Raw genomic sequence first — 20174 nt, forward strand, 5'->3', positions numbered from 1 at the left:
GTTTTAAACGGCAAAAGTTATAGAAGTACCTGAAGGTTGAATGTAAGAAAATTCAGCATTTCTGTTATTACAGTAATCAACCGATTCTGTAGTGTAATCCACATTCAACCCTTGCTCTTTGTTTAACAAATGCAGTCAACAGAAAGCATTGTTGCATTTAAAGGCAGATAATAACTTACTTAGGATATACATTACAATTAAAGTGATCAAACAGACATAGCATTTGATGGTTACAGGGTTTTATACTGACCTTTTGAGTTTTCTTTTGTGTTTCTCTGCCCTGTCAGTGGAAATAAAACCACATTTCATAAATTAGACAACACTGTTAAGGGGTCAGTTTACATAAACAGCACAAAACTACAATGAAGTTAACACTAACATGAAGTTAAGGGATACTAAGGGTCAAATGATGTTGTAGTAAACCAACAATACTTTGCAGAACCAGCTTGGGGTCCTGATTCCCCTGTCAGGGTTTATTTATTTTTTTTAAATAGTTATATTCAGAAACTGTATCCACACTGTAAAAAAATCCATTAAATATACAGTAAAAACTGGCAGCTGAGGTTGCTAGAAATGTACACTAAAAAAAAATTAACTGATGTAATATTAATTTACCAACCTATTTAAATACTAATATCTGTTTGTACACTTTCTAATACAATGCCAATACACATTGGGGATGAGAGTCACTATTACAGTTATTCACCATATATAGCACGGAAACTTTCTGTTAATAAATGAACTGTTTTTCACCATAGGATTTTTACCGTTAAAATCACAATGCTGTACTTTAAATTATATACGGGTTAACTGTAATGTGGTGTCAAATATTGACTACATAAAGAAATTTTGAAAGTGACAAATCATACAATTACATTTAATAAATTAAAACAGTGTAAATTTAAAGATACTTGGTTGCTACTCTTAATGAGAGACATGTTACTTTTCAATAATGTTTTTTTTTCTAAAAAAGAATTGCAAAAAAGATTTGACATGTTACTTATCAATAATGTATTTTTTTTTCTTTTCTGCTGCTGTAAAGTATTAAAAGAAAGAACATAAGAATGAACCCATATGAAACAAAATATGTATGAAAATTATATATTGGTCATATATTATTATTTGTAATAGAATGTGGTGATTTTGAACATACCTTGAACTGTTTCAAAACGTAGAGTCGATTTCAATACACTTCACAATCAAAATGTGTTAAAGCATAGTTTAGACGTCCTGGTTAACCATGGTTACGCACAGCTCAGCTGGAGCCAAGGGATCTTTTAAAAGGTGAATGGGGCGGGTCGTCCCCCAACGGTTAGGGCTTGGCAAAGCCACCCCTGGGATTTATCTGTTGTGGGGCTTTCCCGGGGCTTTAACTATTCAATAAGTTGGCCTACTTCCTTGTCTCCTAACAGCTGTTCAATACCAGGATCCATTAAATAAATCCAGCTGCCACCCTGCAGTGCCCACATTTATTTCAGACAAACCAGGCGGCCAGATGGTTTAGAATGGGTTTTACGCCACCTAGTTTTAATAGTGTATTTCTTTTCTTTGATGTATATTTTACAAGCTATTTGATGGATATATAATGGATTTGATAGTATTTATTATGTACAACATTAATCACAAAACCTTAATTACTAAAAATGCTTGATTGACTGATGTAAATCTGTACTTTCAAATCATATCAAAAATTATAATGTATCTTAATGTAAAAAGATGGGATTTTACAAAGATAAGTTTTTTTTTTGGGTGATTGAGATTGTGTGAAAACCTGGGACTTAATTGTCTGTGGCTTAGTTGCTTTTGGTGAGGATCCCTGGAGAAAAAGTCCCAGAAATCAGACATTTTCTGAATTCCATCTATTAGTTATGGTTTATTTCTCTTCTTCTACACCATTTCATGACCATTACATTAAAATGAATCTTTCAGTCAATAAAACAAGATTTTAATGGCTCTATGAATTTTGTGGAATAACCCTTTCATAGGGTTCTTATTGAGAATTAACAGAGGTTTAAATGTTGTTTTATTGAAAACAGTTGTTTAGTTCGAGGTCACCATTACGCTGAATAGAGTTTGCTTTAGTTGAGTCACTTGATCCTTGATATTTCATTTAGTCTTTATTGGTTACTGTAAAACTATGTTTGATAACCTAGATAAATTTAGGTCAGATAATCCCAGATAGCAAACTGACATTGAATCAACGTGGAAATATGACATCGAAACAACGTTGATCTGACATTGTTTTGCTCATCGAATTAACGTTGAACCAACGTCAGACGCGTCATTCTTTCAAAACTAACGGAAAATCAACTTGAAATCAACTCGTTGTTTCAACGTTATAAAAGCAAACCAATTTTCGATTTCATTTAGCTTTGAAGAATGCCGCGTCTGACGTTGGTTCAACGTTAATTCAATGAGCAAAATCAACGTTGTTTCAATGTCATGAGAGACGTCGTTTCCACGTTGATTCAATGACAGTTTGCTGTCTGGGATGTTACTGATGGTAATAAAATGATCATGAAGGGGCTTGATTAATTTTTTTTATAATTCAAACTTATAAGATAACTGGTTTTAATTGTGTCCTCTATCAGTCAGTCATGTTCAACATGAATTGGGATCTCGCCTAAAAATTCAATCAGCTTTTTTCCTTCATTTGCATACAGCTTTGGTTGTTTTCTACTAGGAATGTTTCAGCTCTCAATTCCTCTAAATAAACATCACACCTTATAGCACTGGCAGGATTGTCATCATTTTTTGTGTGTTTCGCCTCACAAGTGGGTCTGTGATGACCTGTTGTCTCACAGCATTTAATGAGTATGTCCCTAAATGAGTAAAAACGGGTGTGACTTCATTCCATCTTTGTGTTTCTGTTTGCGTTTATGTGTGGCCACGATCTATGACTCACATGTCTGGGTCCTAAGCACGCTGAGGTAGTGTTCGTTGATGAGTCATGTACCCATTACTAGAAGGAAGTGGCCACTGGATCCTTCAGGAGATCCAGACACACTGAACACAGGAGGAACTCATCCTAAGAAATTCTGCCATTTTACTGCAAGAATACAGAGACATCCCAGATAGCATGGTAACATTAATTCAATGTTGAGTTTTGATTCAAACCATCATTTTGGTTGAGATTGACATTTCATATTAACCCCCTGTGGACCAAGGTGTATTTGGGGTCCTTGAGATGTTCTGACATGCCCTGACATTTGTGCTTTTTTCAGTTACTTATAAACATATTAATGGCACAGGTGAAATTACACTATATTTAACACAAACATGACTACCATAATATGTGAACAACATGTATGTACATGTTTGTATTTTTGAGAGAATATTGTTTATGCGTTGTTATTGAGAAAACTAAAAATGAACGTTTCTGAAATAAGGCCACAAAACACATACTAAATGTGCATCCACAAAACTTTTGACTAATGGATGATGTGGCCTAGAGTTTTTTCTTCACAATGATCTGAAAATCATCCTCCTAATCATTCACATAAAACTGTAAATCGGGTTATATTGTGAAAAAGATTTTTTGTGTGCCAAGGCAATATGCGAATGGGTGTGAACAGGCCTCATCATGTTTAATTAGGTGATTCTCACCTGAGGGAGACAAAGACACGCATATTAATGGGCCTTTCATTCAGGTGAGTCAGACAAGAAAAATTGAAAGGACAACATACAAACATATTTACTGTAAGGAATCTGCCAGGCGAAAACTCTTCCTACAAACCCGAAGACTTAAACAATGTTTCCACACACACACACACACACACACTCACGAGGGAGGCTCCTCTTACAAGACTTTTATTGCCCATCGGAATGTCTGCATGATGTGATTTTTGCTAAGGAGAAAGATATTACTCTTGTTAAGGACAGTTAACCAGATATATTCAATGTGTTTTTATGTGTCTGTTTGTCCATGTCACATTGGAATAACTATGATTTTATCGTAGCATAAGTAGAAATACCTTTATTATGCACTTTAAATATCACTGTATATTCCTTTGACTTTAACATAACGTTCTTACTCGCTGTAGAACACGCGTAGCATGAACAACACGAATATGCTTAAAAATATAAAGTAAAGTGTATTTTTAATGTTTTACCATCATTGAAGATCGAAATGTAAACTGTAACCCCTCCCACACATGCCCACGAGCATCTCTTTAGAGAACAAAGGATCATAAAATCGTGACTTCAATTCTCTGATTGGCCAAGCCGACAGGAAGAGGTTGGAGCTCTCTAAGGTGATAAAGGCCAGCGCGCCGCTCTTACTCTTTCTCTTACGCTCGTGTCCCCGTCTGCTTTCATCATGTAGTCGTGATTGTGATTTCCCCTCTGGAAATCCTTTCTTTCTTTTGTTTGTTTAAAAGTTTCGTTTTTTTTTTTAAGTTTCCAACCTAATTCATCTCACAGGAGAGGAGATGAATTTAGCAGAATTTGGTAATATTACCGCAAAGACTTTAACCTCTGTTCAACACACGTCGTTGCATGTGCCGCCTTTTTTTTTTTATTATCCCTTATGGGCTACCATAGATAGTCTTGTGACAGCTTACGATGGGTTTGTTGTCAATAGTTGTCATAGACAACCACGAAGTGCATCTGGAAAAAATGAGCGTGTCGCTTCAATTATGAGCGTGCTTGCCGCGCGCCTACATTTGAAATAACGAACTTGAGCGTGCGCAAAATATGTGAGCGTGATATGTGAACAGGCCCAAGGCGAGCTACCACCACATGTTGGAGATCCCTGCTCTAAAACAATGTGAGACTAATCATTTTGAGCTTGTAATATGTGTCCAACAGGTTGATAAGAAGGTTTGCTTTGATTTGCGCAAAGTCAGTAGTTTGCCTGAGACACTATACATGTGTAAAAGAATTCAATAAGACGGCAGACATGACTGCAAATATTATATTTCAAAAGCAATAATTGTTTTTTTTAAGTATAATAAATGGAAAAGTGCCTTCCAAAAAACATTCAATATCATATTATGTTGTTTAAAGAAATTAAAAAGGACATTATATATGCAAATATAAGGCAATTCACAATTTTTCTGTTTTTCACAGTCAGTAATTCACATTGTAACATTCCTTTATTTGTTGTGTCAAGTTGGGGCTTGTTTGAAATAACAAACCTGTTCACCCGTTGGTTCATAATAGTTACCGTAGATGCAACGCGCATTTGAAAAAGCGAGGCGCTGGAAAGCACAATTAGTTTGAATGCAAAATACAATTTCACCACTAGATGGCAGTAATTCCAACACAATGTCCCTTTAATATTCACACAAAATTTCTTTTTGTTTAGGAATTTAGTTGTATTTTTTCAATGCATGACGTAGTAATGAATGTCCAGCGTGGATCCTCTCAGCGCTAGAATTTGTCTGGTCATGTGATCTCAACATGTAGATGATCATAGGGGAATTTCTACCATAACATTCATATGACATTCCTTTCAAAATATCATTCATTTCTGTTGAGATGGGCATTTTATTAAGGATCAAATGACTGAGTTCAGCTTTGAGAATAAAACCAACGTGTTGTTCCTCAGTTTATTCTAACATATTTTACCCGTCTTGTTTGTGGACTTTTAAGTTTCTGTCTCTGCCTCTTTTCCATAGTCAGTTTGTGGTTTTCTTGTCAAATAGTTCTGTGATTGTTCCCAGGTGTGTCTTGTTAGCCTGTTACCCTCTGTGTATATCTACACCTGTGTTCAGTGCCGTTATTGTCTTTCCATGGATGTATGTGTGGAAGTCTTTCAGTTCTGGTTTCCTTGGTTTTACTTTGGACTCGAAATCCTTTTTGTTTTGTATTTTGTTTTGTATTTTGTTTATTAGTAAATCTCCACTTTTCTCTCCTCGTTTTCTGAGTTCACCTCCTCTATACACGTCAATCTTCTTTGTTCACTCTGAATGTTTCTTCAATCTTAATGTCTTCACTCGCCTCTTTAATAATCGCCATCTTTATAACATTCTCACATGGATCAGTCGCTTCACTGGGAGCTTCACTTTGGACACTGTCATGTTTAAAATGAGAATAATTCACAGAAAGAAAAGTAAATCCAGTCCATGGGTGCATCTCAAGGTAAGTCTTCAGGCTTGATAGTCGGTGGATCTACAGTATGAAATGCCATCATTGTACACATGAATCTTCTTTGCCAATTCCAGATGAAACTGTGCCAAGTGGAGTGATTGACCCTGATAAAGAGGATGTGAAGTATTACAAGAAAATCATCATCCGTTGGTGAAGTCTCCAAGAAATATCTCATTTCTGGACATGCCAGCCTTGGTAATGCACTCACTCAACTAAGAGAACTTCACAAAGCTTGTATTTCATAATTTGGTCATTTATGTTTGTTTTATGCCCTGATGAAGGTGGACACTATGGGAAAGATGACCAGTTCATCAGGAAATTGGACCTTAAATGTTACACTCTTAAATTATTTTTATGAAGGTTTCTATGATTGTATTAAGATTTTAATGTTATTTTAAATGTGTTTTACTGTAATAAATATAATTATGTATTATAATTTCATCTTAAACAAATAAAATGGTATGTGAACAGTATTTAATGGTTCTCTGTGTGATTTCATAATAAAAGTATACAAAATGTGTAGCAATTGAAGATATTTAATAATATCCTATATTAAGACTTTAAACAATTACTCAGTGACGCATATTTGTGTTAATGCAAACAAAGGGTCACATTGACGCAATTACTAAAGCAAGACACACATTGTGTTATTTTCAGCACATGTTTTCAGTATCTAGTATCCTTTTGGAGTGCTGTGCCAAATAACAGGGTTGGGGTTTGGGAAAGGGTCAAAAGTCAAGAAACAAAACTAATGTTTGAAACCAGTGCGGCCACTTCGTGACGTAACCCGACTGGAAGAGAAAGGCTAAAATGGAAAGCACTTCTTTTAATTTGTCTGGTTGAACTGATGGGTTTAAAACCCACCATCACTTTCCACCACTGGATGCTGCTAGTGTTTTGCCATGTATTAGTTAACTAGTTGACCTTTCACATTGGCTTCCCACAGTAAGTTGATGATAGTGCTATGTCTATGACATGTACAGACTAGGTCTTCTTCTGCCACGTGTGCTAATGATTCTGAGACAAATTAATTTGCAGCCTTTGACCACTAAGTGATGATTTAAGGCCTCGATAAACTCACGGTGAAAATCTCTGATTTATGATTGATTATATGCGGGTTGACACAAGAGCAACAGTGGGTTAAATTCTTGGGTGAAGTTCCGACAACATAGCTGTCATGACACGATGGGACGTATAACAATTTACAGCAAACATCAGATTTACACAATTTACATAGATTTACACATATAATGTGCGCACAATTACTCACAGTACCATTAACACTAACAAAACAATAAATAATATTCACTACAATGTACAATACGTTATGTTGTGCTGTGTCGTTAATAATAACAATTAAAAAAACAGATAATGTATCCATATATAATCAGAGGATTTTAATCATTTTGAGATGGTTTCTGCTCCCAGACTTACAAGTTTTGCCTTTTTGAAAGAATCTCAAACTCTTTCATTAGTAGTTTTAAACATTTTCAATATATAATTTGACAATATGTATTTCACCAGGAAACCAAATCTGAACTCCTCTAGCATCTATTTAAAAATGCTTTTGTGATGTTAGACAGGAGCAGCGTGTGAACGGGACTTTTATTTTGGTCTGTCGGTGTGACGTCATAAACCTGCGTCGACCTGGCTGTCGAGTGTCGAGCTCATGCGTCTGTTGTGATTCGGCTGAAGGAATGTTAGTGGTGTAATGCATTATCAGTGTTTACATCCGTGCAACCAGTTCAGGCAAAATTGGCGCATGAAAAGACAAGTCTCACGTCGCTCCCTATCTCGTGAATAGGTTTATCATCAACGCAAATTCAGCCACTGGTGAGTAACTTACTGATGGAGAAACAGATTATTATGAAACTTATTAAAAAAAACCCAACAAATATAAAATGATTAAGTGAATCGAAGCGCACTTGCGAACAAACTACACAAACATACCGTGTAAATGATAGCGTTTACACATCAATAGCAAATGTTTTCTTGGAAATGTAAAACATCAATTCCTAATTAAGTGTCTGTATAGTTTGAGTCCTTTTATTAGTTTTTAAGTGTTAGTTCTGAGTGTTTTTAGTCTAATTATGTCATTTTTATGTCCGTTAACCATGGAGCTTATACTATGACCATTCGAATTGAATTGTGTACTTTTTATTATAGACGAGTGTTATTGTAGAAAGTTGAATACTTTGTGGTATTTTACACAGTTACACACATTTGAAATTTATAACAATTTACATGTTTTTATGGCAGAATTTTATGTTGGTTCTGAAATCATAGATTGCAAATATTTTGCTTTTAAGAATACAGTTTCAAGTTAAAATAAGCTGAAATTTGCTTAAACAATGATGATTGTAATTTGTTCTCAGCACGTAAAACATTTGTCTAAGCAGTGTTTGTTTTAAAGTATACTTGATGTGAAAGTGATTAGCATGCCACCGTTTTATTCAGCTGTTATCGAGTGTGTTCTGTGCACTTCTATAACTGTATGGTTTGGGTCAGCCAGTAAATCTGATTTGAGACTGGAACAGGCTGTGTTTAGATAGGCTAGGTAAGCCGTTTGGATGTCTTTCTGTATTGTCCTCTTAAACAGCACAAACTCCCAGTGAAGCGACTGAGATCCACACGACGCTAAAGATGGCGTTTATTAAAGAGGAGAGTGAAGACATAATGAGGGTGATTATAAAAGAGGAGAGTGAAGACTTCAATATAGTCATTGTGAAAGAAGAAGACACTGAGGAACACACAGGTTGGTTTCATTCTCAAATTTGAACTTAGTCATTTGATGGAGCAATGGATCTAAACACTGGCCTTTTTAAAGGACTAGTTCACTTTAAAAAAAAAAAAAAAAACTTTTGCTGATAATTTCCTCACCCCCATGTCATCCAATATGTCCGTGTCATTCTTTCTTCAGTCGAAAAGAAATGAAGGTTTTTGATGAAAACATTCCAGGATTTTTCTCCATATAATGGACTTTAATGGGGTCCAGATGGTTCAAGGTCTAAATGAGTTTCAGTGCAGCTTCAAAGGGTTTTAAACGATTCCAAATGATGAATAAGGGTCTTATCTAGCGAAACGAGCGAAATGCTAGATAAGACCCTTATTCATCGTCTGGTGACATTTAAAGCCCTTTGAAGCTGCACTGAAACTCTCATTTAGACCTTGAACCATCTGGACCCCATTAAAAACATCAAAAACCTTAATTTCTTTTTGACTGAAGAAAGAAAGACATGGACATCTTAGATGACATGGGGGTGAGTAAATTATCAGCAAACATTTTACTCCTTTAAGGTTAAAAATAAAAAAGGGCTAACAAAAACAATGATCAGTGAGCATTTGAGAACAGGAGTGAAACTAGGGGACTTAAATACATGGGGAACTCAAGTACTATTGCAGAGTGAAGAGACTATTCTTATATTTTAGATCTGAATGGCAGGATTGGTCTATAAAATGAAGTTTTGTTTTAATACTTTTATCTTAGTTTTGATATGTTACTTTGAGCCATAAAACTGGCATTAACTTGTATTTGTCTTTTGTTGCTTTAGATCTGATGGCACTTAAAGAGGAGAATCCAGAACTGAAAGAAATAGAAGAGAGTGATCAGTATAAGATAAATGAAACGACTTCATCACGAAAAAAAGTTCAGAAGAACGAATCTAACAGTAACTTCATCTGCCCTCATTGTGGAAAGAGTTTCAGTCAGAAAACATACCTTGATGTCCACATGAGAGTTCACACTGGAGAGAGGCCGTTCACCTGCCGACAGTGTGGAAAGAGCTTCACTCAAAAAGGAAACCTTAATTCCCACATGAGAATTCACACTAGAGAAATGTTCTCATGTGATTGGCGTGGAAATAATTTCCTATGTAATGAAACTCTTAATTCATACACACAGAGAAAACACTCAGGTAAGAACTGTAGTTTTAGTTTCAGATTTAAATCAATCTGTGATTCACACCGGTGAGAGTCCTTAAACCTGCAAACGGTGGGATCCACAGTAGTAACTCACTACTGTAAAGTCAACTTACATGACCGGGGGATGTTTATTTCATGCACTGTGTGCAGATATCATTATTAATGAAAATCACCAATTACTTTTATTTTTCATCCATCATTTTCAGTTTTTTTACCGATGTTATGAGTTGATTGATACAGCCGCAAAATGGAAGAAGGAAAGAAAACTGATGGATAAGCAACACTACACGCCGCACTTAAACTGCAAGGTTAAAAAGAGACATTCCCAACAATCAATTCAAAATAATAATACAATACCACAGAGTAGAAAGTTAAAGGCTCACTATGCAGGAATTATGTTTGTCAAACAGCGACCACTGTGTTTAAAGGCCAATTTATACTTCTGCGTAGGGTGCGCGCAGTAGGTACGGCGTAGCATACGCACAGACGCGTCCCATACCGCGTACCCTTCGCCGTCGCCTGACGTGCACCTCTTCAAAAATGTAACTACACGTCGCGACGACGCGGACCGCAAGATCGGTGATTGGTCGGCTTGGTAGCATCGCATTTCCTCCTACGCATTTCCGCACGTACCTTCTCACGCATTTCCACCACTGTCTATGATTTCCACACGTACCATCTCCTCCGACGTCTTCTCTCATTTCTGCCTTTCAGTTTTAGTCATTTCACTAAAGTGAACTGTTTTCCCACCTTAAATAAGCTCCTACTCCAACATGATCAGCTCTCTTTAGCCGTGAGGAATCACAGTGGAACATTGAAACCCTCCCCCGCCAACTAGCGTTTCGGAGCAGTACTGCAGAGCAACCAAGACCTGAACGCAGAAGTATAAATGCTCACAACGGCGTCGCCTACGTGCGTAGCCAACGCCGTACACTACGGCGTACCCTCGACGCAGAAGTATAAATTGGCCTTAACGTTACTGTCGTAAATACCACTCGCGCAGAGCGTCTCTGCACTCACGGCCTGATACTCCTCTAAAGCTGTTATATCAAGGTACAAATCTTGCATAGTGTGCCTTGAAATAAGAGATCTAGGGGGTGTATATGTGTAGGCCTGCTATGATGTTAGACTACATAATCTATAATAAAACAAAATGAATATCAATTTCTTTTTCAAAGATCAACAATCTGACTCTAAAAAACGGCGTGTTGTGGTTCCGGTACACCAGCCATGTCAATGAAACGAATGAATAAAAATTGGCTTATCAATGTATATCTAAATTCACGCCTATATCTTTGTAGAACAGCCAATGCAGCCAATGAGCCGCCGGCGGGGGCCGACTCAACCTCCACAGACAGTTTTTCATAATGTTTTTGCTTTAGTATAATTTTCTGGGCCGGATTCGGGACAACAGCTTAGATTTCGGTACGTCTGGTCCCCCTGTGTGTCAGCGCTAGCGCAGTCTCCACTCGGATGCGCTCTTCAATCTGTCGCCGCTGCGGACTCTCTCTATTCATTCCGGTGAAATCACAAATTAAAATGCACACAAACTTAGAAATATTTACTTACTAGTCCATCAACAAGATTACCAGGTCAGCATCAGGACTCTTGTCTGGTTCCTCATGCGGTCAGATTATCTTTTACTTTTCCTAGTCTCTTCCGACCGCATTTTCTTTGCTTTTTCCATCGTCGTGTACCACGCCTGAACTGCGCGATAGTGTCTTAATGTCTCAAATGTTGTTGTTGTTGTTGATGTCTGTGACGTCTGCCATAAAGCATGTTGTGATTCTCGCTAGATTTGTCGGGGGCACTCCTCTCAAACTTGCATTGCTGGTCATCCCCCCCAAGCTTTACTACCAGGGTGATTCGCCATACTATGAATTTGTTTACCACCGAAATGACTTTGAAGCTGTTATATTAAGGTACAATTCTTGCATAGTGTGCCTTTAAGCAGTTATGTTCAACAACAAGAATAACCTAGGCTGGGACCATAACAATAAATAATTCGTTTCTGGACGTAACACAAGCTATTAGCACTAGACGAAACATGCACTCATGGTTAGATGCCAAAAACAGGTCATGTATGACTTTAATAAATGGAGCTTTAATCCTGACTGAAATTGTTGAATTGTTCAATTAACTGAAATCTGAATGGCAGATTCGGGATTGGTATACAACAATCCACAATTTTGGTTTTGATGTTTTAAGACTTTTAACTTGGTTTTGATGTCTGTTGCTTTGAGTCATTAAACTCATGTTAACTTGTATTTGTCTTTTTTTTTTTTTGCTTTAGACTTGATGTCACTGATAAAAGGGAATCAAGAAAAACATGAAATAGAAGAAAAAGATCAATATCAGGGACATGATTTCATTGATGTAGAAAAATCCATACAGACTGAAACAACTTCATCACGAACAATAGTTCAGAAGACCAAATCTAACCGTACATTCACCTGCCCTTATTGTGGAAAGAGTTTCAAACTCAAATATGACTGTTTCACCCACATGAGAGTTCACACTGGAGAAAAGCCGTTCACATGTGATCAGTGTGGAAAGAGTTTCAGTCAGAGAGCAAATATTAATGCCCACATGAGGATTCACACCGGAGAGAAGCCGTTCACATGTGATCAGTGTGGAGAGAGTTTCAAATATAAATTGACCCTTAATACCCACACAAAGAGGAAACACTCAAGTAAGAACTGTTTTATATGTTATCAGTGTGGAAATAGTTTCAGACATTAATCAACCACTTATTTACACATGAAAAGTCACAAAGTTGAGAGTCCTCGCACCTGCAAACAGTGGGATCCACAGAAATGTATGACTGGGGGATGTTTATTCAATGCACTGCACACAGACATGATTTGTAAACAATAATTCAATGATGATTATTTTCATAATCAATCATGTCTTTTGTCAATATTTTCACTTAGGTGATATAGCTGCAAAATCATCTATAAAATACACTGTAAAAATGAATATGCTTTATCTAATCGATAAAATTGTGGCAACAGATTACAAGCAATATTATTTATTAAATTGAACAAATTAGAATTGAGTAATAGTTAATTCATTTGATATTCTAATTTGTACAATTTAATTAATAATATTGCTTGTAATATGTTGCCACAATTTTATTGATTAGATAAGCATATTATTTTTTTCAGTGTATGCTAACTTGGACAGATTCATCATGCAAGGAAATGAAAAACCGAGTTTAATTGTGAAAACAGTGAACTTTTATGATAATATCCCTCAGGAACAGCATTCATTAGAAGAAAAGCAGAGGACCTAATACTGAGCCCTGTTGCACTCCTTACTTGTGTTTGAAGAAAAAAATTTTGTTTACACAAAAAATCAGGAGTTGGATAGATTTGACCTAAACCATGCTAATGCTTATCCACAGGGGTAAACATAATTTTAAAGCTATCAATAATAATATTGTGATCTGTGTTGTCAAAAGAGAACTGATAGCACTAGAAGAAAGATGTGCTCATGATTCGAAGCCAAAAGCAGGTCATTTATCACTTTAATAAGCGATTGTGCTTTAATCCTGACTGAAATTGTTTACAAGTACTACTGCATTGTGAAGAGGACTCTATTTTTCGTAGCAGATTCAGGATTGGTTTATGCTAACCCAATTTTTGTTGCACTATGTTGGTTTTGATATTATAATACATTTATCTTGGTTTTGATATCTGTTGTTTTGAGCCACTAAACTGCCATTAACTTGTATTTGTCTTTTTTCGCTTTAGACCCAATGGCACTGGATGAAGAGAATCCAGAAATTAATGAAATGGAAGAGAAAGATCAAAATGAGAGACATAATTTCATGGATATAGAAAAGTCCATACAGACTGAAACAACTTCATCACAGACAGAAGTTCAGAAGACCAAATCTGACCGTAAATTCCCCTGTCCTCATTGTGGAAAGTGTTTCACTCGAAGACATAACCTTATATACCACATAAGAATTCACACCGGAGAGAAGCCTTTCGTATGTCATCAGTGTGGAGAGAGTTTCAGACTTCAATCAATCTGTGATATACACGTGAAAAGTCACACAGGTGAGTCCTCACACCTGCAAACTGTGGGATCCACGGAAATGTATTATTCACTACTGTTAAAGTTACGTGACTGGGGGATGTTTATTCCATGCACTGTGTGCAGACATTAGTGGTGAACCAAAACGGTACGGGCGTCACGGTTCGGTGCTACATTTACTCAGAGAATACACCGTATAAAAATAAATAAAACTCACGTGCAAATTGATTAATGTAATGCGGAACTATTATTAGATACGCGGATTCTGTAGAGATATATAAACTGTAGTCCCGCTTTAGGCGAGCTCCACATATATGCAGTTTTTGTCAGGTCGACACGACGCTCCAGTGAGTGAGTCAGATATAGCAGCACTAAGGGTGAGGGTGGCGACTAGGGGTGGCACAGTTCACGAAACCGACGGTTCGGTTTGTATCACAGTTTTAGGGTCACGGTTTTCGGTTCTGTACGGCTCTTGTTATTTTTTTCTTTTAATCTTTAACACTCCAGAAATGTACTTCAGCATGTGATATATAGCTTAATTATCCACACTTTAGGATACAGTATAAAAAAAATTATATTCATGCAATCATGCACAAACTGAATTTGACTCTTTGACTTTAAGCACATTTTGGGACTATCTCAGAGGAAAGCTAGGTGAGATTTTGACACAGCAAGAGAGAAGACATTGACATGCTTTTCGTTTATTTGGCAAAAAAAGGAGAATGTGTATCACTATGTCTACAAAGAACTTGTGCATTTCTATCACACAAATCTTATTTACACAAATCTTATTTACACAAAGAAATTAACTTGCATCAACTGCCAACTTTTGTAGCTCTTACAAAAAATCTATCTTTTAAAAGAAAAAAAAGGAACTTTTAAAACACTGTCTTTTATGAATAAGTCGATATACATAAAACCTCATTGCCTATAATTAGGCTATACCAATAGCAAAGGCCATAAACATAAAGTTAAACATAAGTTCAACCTAAACACAAAAGACGTATCAACAATGCTTCTATTCCCAGAGAGTGAGGGTACTATTTTTCACTTGAAATAAAAGTGCAGGATTTGGAGACATTTGACTGAAGCTCTTATCTATACATAAAGTGCCACTGTAGTGTTATATTAAAATATCATAACATGAAATCCAAAATGTTCCCACACACTGGACTCATACCATAGACTTATACGACGCTGGCGCATCCTCCAACTCCCTCATCTCTCCCACTTGCCATTTCTCCGGGTGCCGTGACCTGCAGCGCTCCATACTCCACTTTTACTGGCTTGTTTCCTAACTTGAACCGGCGCTGCACAGAGCGATCGGTAATGACATCAAATACCGCGAAAGTGATTGAAATGCATACGGAGCCATCGCTCTCGCACTAGTTTGATGTTATTCACCGGTCGCTCTGTGCAACACCGGTCCAAGTCGAACAAGCTTATGTCGCGCGAAAAGAAAACACGTCACATACGGGCACGAGGCTACATTCCGCATGTGTCGAACCGTGAGACGCACACACGCTCCGAACCGAGACAAGCGAACCAAACGGTTCGGGTGTTTTTTCATGTACCGTGCCACCCCTAGTGGTGACCCACAAGAGTTAGAGGACCCGCCGGCCTCTTTAAGATCGCAAGTTTGGGAAAACATCGGTTTCCCAGTCAGTTACAGTTAATTAAACCAACAAGCTTAAATATTAGGTTACTCACTTGTGCGTGCACTCTCTCTCTCTTGCTCTGGTTAATCCATAAAAAATATGATCAAAGTGCTAATACTTTTTCACGTCACAATTCTAGAACTGCACTGTAGGTTCATATATATATATATATATATATATATATATATATATATGTGTGTGTGTGTATTTTCAGTTTGACCAGCAAAACATGAGTCGTGATTACAGCTGTTATCTTATCTATTTATCCAACCCATTTAAAAACAGTATGTGTTTGCCATCTTTTGGACATTCATCATATTGCATTGGTTTTCTTTCTATCTGTTAATCTTTAAGTTATGCATTCTACATTTGATTAAAAAGAAAATCAATTGTTTTTTGTTATGGTAGTATTATTTTATACAGAAATAAATTATAATTCAGATGAGAGTAAAGTTAGTGTTCATTTAAAATTAAGGAAAAAAAATATATTGAACTGAAATATAGTTATTAATATGATTTAATAAAATAAAGCATTCATAGGTGATGATTGTCATTATAAACTATTATTTGATTTTTGTCTTTTATCTCGCAAAATCAACTTAGACAGCTGTGCAGTTTCATCACGTTGTGAGGAAATGTAAAACAGTATCATTGAAAAAACATGGTGAACTCTAATGATAATGTCCCTCAGGGACAGCCTATATTAGGAAAAAAGCAGAGGACCTAATACTGAGCCCTGTTGCACTCCATACTTGTGTTTAAAGAAACGTCTATTTGTTTACACAAAGTATTAGCAGTCGAATAGATTTGATCTAAACCATGCTGATGCTTATCCACAAATAACAACATACCTATCCAAAATTAATAATGTTGTTTTTATTCTAGTGCTATTATCTCTTTTGACAACAAAGATGCACTCATGATTAGATATCAGAAGCAGGTCATGTATGAATTTAATCAATTATGGTGGTTTAATCCTGACTGAAATTGTTCAGAAGTACCATAGCACAGTGAAGAGGACTCTATTTTTTGAATATTTTAGATCTAAATGGCAGATTCAGGATTGGTCTATAACAATGCACTTTTTTGTGCAAAATGTTTTAATACTTCTTTCTTTGTTTTGATGTCTTTAAACCATTAAACTAAAAATATTTTATTTTTTGCTTTAGAACAGAAAGACTTCATTTGTCAGCAGTGTGGAAAAGGCTTCATTCACAAGGGAAACCTTAATTGCCACATGAGAGTTCACACTGGAGAGAAGCCGTTCACATGTGATCAGTGTGGAAGGAGCTTCAAAAGGAAAATAACCCTTAATATCCACATTAAGAGAAAACATTCAGAAGAGAACTCAGTAAAACTCTCATACGAGCACTGCAGTGAAACCTTTCACCTGCAAACAGTGAGGGAAGAGCTTCAAATATGAAGGACTTTTTGATTCCCACGCGAGAAGTCACATTGGAGAGAAGCTTTTTACCTGAAAACTCTGTGGGACTAGGTTTGCGCACAAAGGAAGTCTTAAGTCACACATGGCAATTCCCACTGGAGAGAAGCCATTCATATGTGTTAAGTGTGGAAAGAGTCTCAGCTTTAAGTCACAGTGGTAAGAGTCTTTACACCTGCAAACAGTGTGGGAAGAGCTTCTCATTGAAAATAATGTTTGATGCCCAAGGAGGGTTCACACTGGCGAGAGTCCTTACATCTACGAACTGTGTGTGAAGAGCTTCTCACAAAATGAAAATCTCACGGCTCACATGAAAACTCATACTGGAGAGAAGCCATTCATGTGCCTTGAATGTGGTAAATGTTTTACACATGCAATAAGCCTTACTTTGCCACTCAAGGCTTCACTCAAGAGAGAACGCTTTCAATTATCATCAGTGTGGAAAGATTTTCAGTCAGAAAACGTCACTTGAGGTTCACATGAGACTTCTTCACACTGGAGAGAAACCTTTGACATGTAGAAAAGTTTCACATATAAAAGAGACCTGAAACGTCATTTGCAGGCACGTTGTGGAAAGACGTGGGAGTGAAATAAGCTTAGAAAAAGCAGCCATTTCAAAAATGCTCAGCGCATTCAATCTGGAGAAAGGCAATTTAAACGTGATCCATGTAATAATGGATCCATGTAATAATAACTTTCTTTTGCCATCACACTTACAGATTCACCTGAAAAGCCATGCAGATGTGAGACCACCTTCGTGTTCTTTGTGTGGAAAGAGATTTAAAAGGCTCGCCAGTTTAAAATGGCACCAGAAAAATTTGTATCAGTATGAAAGTATATTTACCAAGTATGGTGTTTGTATAATTTTTATTAAACACTTTTTTTGTCTCATTGATATGAACTCCCATGGTTGCGCCTGACCATCCGCTTTACTTTAGTTCAAATACGCCTTATTCACGGCAGCGCCATCTTTGATTTTTAATGAGAATGAAAGCGAGGCTGTGAGGGATAGACTTGCATCTCTTCAATGGGCTGTACTGTTATTTAATGTGTTTTCGGATTGTTCTGCTCATGAAACACTGGAAAAATATCTTTCCAAGAAATGTCAGTTGACAAAAAACTCCAGACAATGTAAGCTGTGGAAAATTGTAAGTAATCTAGCAGCTTTATTCAGCTTTTTACAGCGGATGCCATTGGAAACACAGTGAGTCTATCCCTCACAGCCTCACTTTCATAACTGTCATGGCGCTGCTCTGAATAAGGTCTATAGAGTCATTATCTAGCTCAATTCAGTTCAAGCTTTTGTTCTCATTTGAAAGTGTCAGTGCAATATACTTGATTTCAGTGAGTTCATGCGTGGTTTGTATACATCATTTAGACACCTCTGACAACTGATCACTCTATCTTGAAATGTAGACTTATACATTTTCTGTGAAGCTGCTTTGAAACTGTATTCATTGTGAAAAGCTCTATACAAATAAATATGAATTGAATAGATAATCTCTGAATATTGTCTTTTAAATTCCAACTAAGTAGGACAAAGGCGACAAAGGCAAGGAACACACACTCTGTAGCTGTGTCCCAATGTGAAGGATCCTCCGTAGGCCTATTTGAAGGCCGGTTGCATCACAGCCGCGTGAAAAAGGCTGTCCCAATTCAAAGGCTGCACCCTCCAAAGGGCGCATTTGAAGGCCGATTGCGTCACCGCAGCGCGATGAAGGCTGTCCCAATTCAGTTTTGCATCCTTCGAAGGCTGGTTGCATCATCGCGGCGCAACGAAGGCTACCCTGATTCAAATGCGACGGACAAATGCACCCTTCATTTCGCCGAGCAAGAGAGGATACATATATGGGCCGTTTCTCTAAACCAAGAATGCAAAGAACGGACTTGTGTTCTTGGGAAGAAAGCTCTTGCTAGTTGTTCTTGGAAGAACGAACTCACGAGGTGACGAGCACACAGAACGCGGCTGACAGTTTGAGACGATGTGTTCTTGCTGGTATTGCGCAATAGTACCCCCGCACAGACGCCGTCTGCAGTGCCCAAACATAACGAGAATTATTATACAGCCAGGCTTTATCGCCCAAGCCTAAGGGATTACTCTGCATACACTACAATGTAATGTATATTCAGAACAATAAAGCAACACCTGTCTCATTTTAATTCTGCTTCTGTTGTTTGTTTGTGTACATCACTAGCCAACGGCAGGAAAAAACGCCGGTAATATTCGGTAATATTCAGGTAACTTTTGACCTGCCTCTCTCTGCTTCCCGCGGCTTCCGCGAATGCCAAAATGAAATATAGCTGCGAGCAGCGATGGCGGGCCCAAGCCGGAGGCACCGCAACCCCGGTTCCTTTAGTTACCTAAAGGCACCCGGGTGGCGGTGCCGAAGGCTTTGGCCCTTTCATGATTAAATGTTAAAACGGCTTGCCATACTCTGTCATTTCGACTAGTCACAATTATGTTACAGATATCTTAAATGATAATACAAACTATCCAAAGTGTAACGACTAGACAGAAAGACTTTGTTGATATCTACAATGTTAATTCCGGACAGGCAAACTTAGCTTTTAAATGTTAAAAGGGCTTGCCATACAGGGACGTAGGCTCAGAGAGAGGCTCACCATATTCAGACCAAAATATCTGACTTCCTCTTGGTCCAAGCTAATGACTATGTATTAGAAAGTTGTACGGCTTGAGGAGTACAATGTATATACCGATTTTTGTAACTGTAGATAAAACTAACAACCCCACTTTTAAGTATATATATGGTGCCTTTAGTGTTATTCTGCACGACGTGCAAAAACTTAACCCCCACTTTTTTAAGTATATATATATATATATATATATATATATATATATATATATATATATATATATATATATATATATATATATATATAAAGAGGGTTATTCTGCACGACGTGCAAAAACTTAACCTCCGCATTGACTGTCGAAGAGAAGTGTGCAGAAGAGCTTGCATCAGTGAGGGCTTTGCAAAATATATATACATACAAAC

General features: G+C 37.1%; 1 protein-coding gene and 1 long non-coding RNA gene across 3 annotated transcripts; both read left to right on the plus strand.

Moving 5' to 3' along the window:
- Positions 1 to 5397: 5397 nt before the first annotated feature.
- LOC148969307 (uncharacterized) lies at positions 5398 to 6566 on the plus strand. Its single transcript, XR_016149946.1, has 2 exons — positions 5398 to 6288; positions 6375 to 6566. It is a non-coding gene; the product is annotated as an uncharacterized LOC148969307 (long non-coding RNA).
- A 1160-nt stretch (positions 6567 to 7726) lies between these two features.
- Positions 7727 to 19317, plus strand: LOC120463629 (uncharacterized). 2 transcript variants are annotated; one of them, XM_039652881.2, is made up of 6 exons: positions 7727 to 7926; positions 8693 to 8848; positions 9645 to 10007; positions 12308 to 12706; positions 13770 to 14081; positions 16886 to 19317. In XM_039652881.2, exons 2-6 carry the CDS (start codon positions 8737 to 8739, stop codon positions 17137 to 17139), a joined length of 1440 nt encoding a protein of 479 aa, XP_039508815.2. In that variant the 5' UTR covers positions 7727 to 7926; positions 8693 to 8736; the 3' UTR covers positions 17140 to 19317. The 2 variants fall into 2 exon arrangements, with proteins under 2 accessions (XP_039508815.2, XP_039508823.2); XM_039652889.2 differs by having other exon boundaries at positions 16891 to 17026.
- Positions 19318 to 20174: the final 857 nt, after the last annotated feature.

Source organism: Pimephales promelas, chromosome 24 (genome assembly GCF_988280905.1).
Source record: "Pimephales promelas chromosome 24, fPimPro1.hap1.1, whole genome shotgun sequence".
Lineage (NCBI taxonomy): Eukaryota > Metazoa > Chordata > Actinopteri > Cypriniformes > Leuciscidae > Pimephales > Pimephales promelas.

Excerpts from the sequence above, each read along its gene's own strand:
- LOC120463629 (XM_039652881.2), top strand. The coding sequence starts at position 8,737 with ATGGCGTTTATTAAAGAGGAGAGTGAAGACATAATGAGGGTGATTATA. Across the intron at positions 8,849-9,644 it reads AGACACTGAGGAACACACAG|ATCTGATGGCACTTAAAGAG; the intron begins GTTGGTTTCATT and ends TTGTTGCTTTAG. Across the intron at positions 14,082-16,885 it reads ACACGTGAAAAGTCACACAG|AACAGAAAGACTTCATTTGT; the intron begins GTGAGTCCTCAC and ends TTTTTGCTTTAG.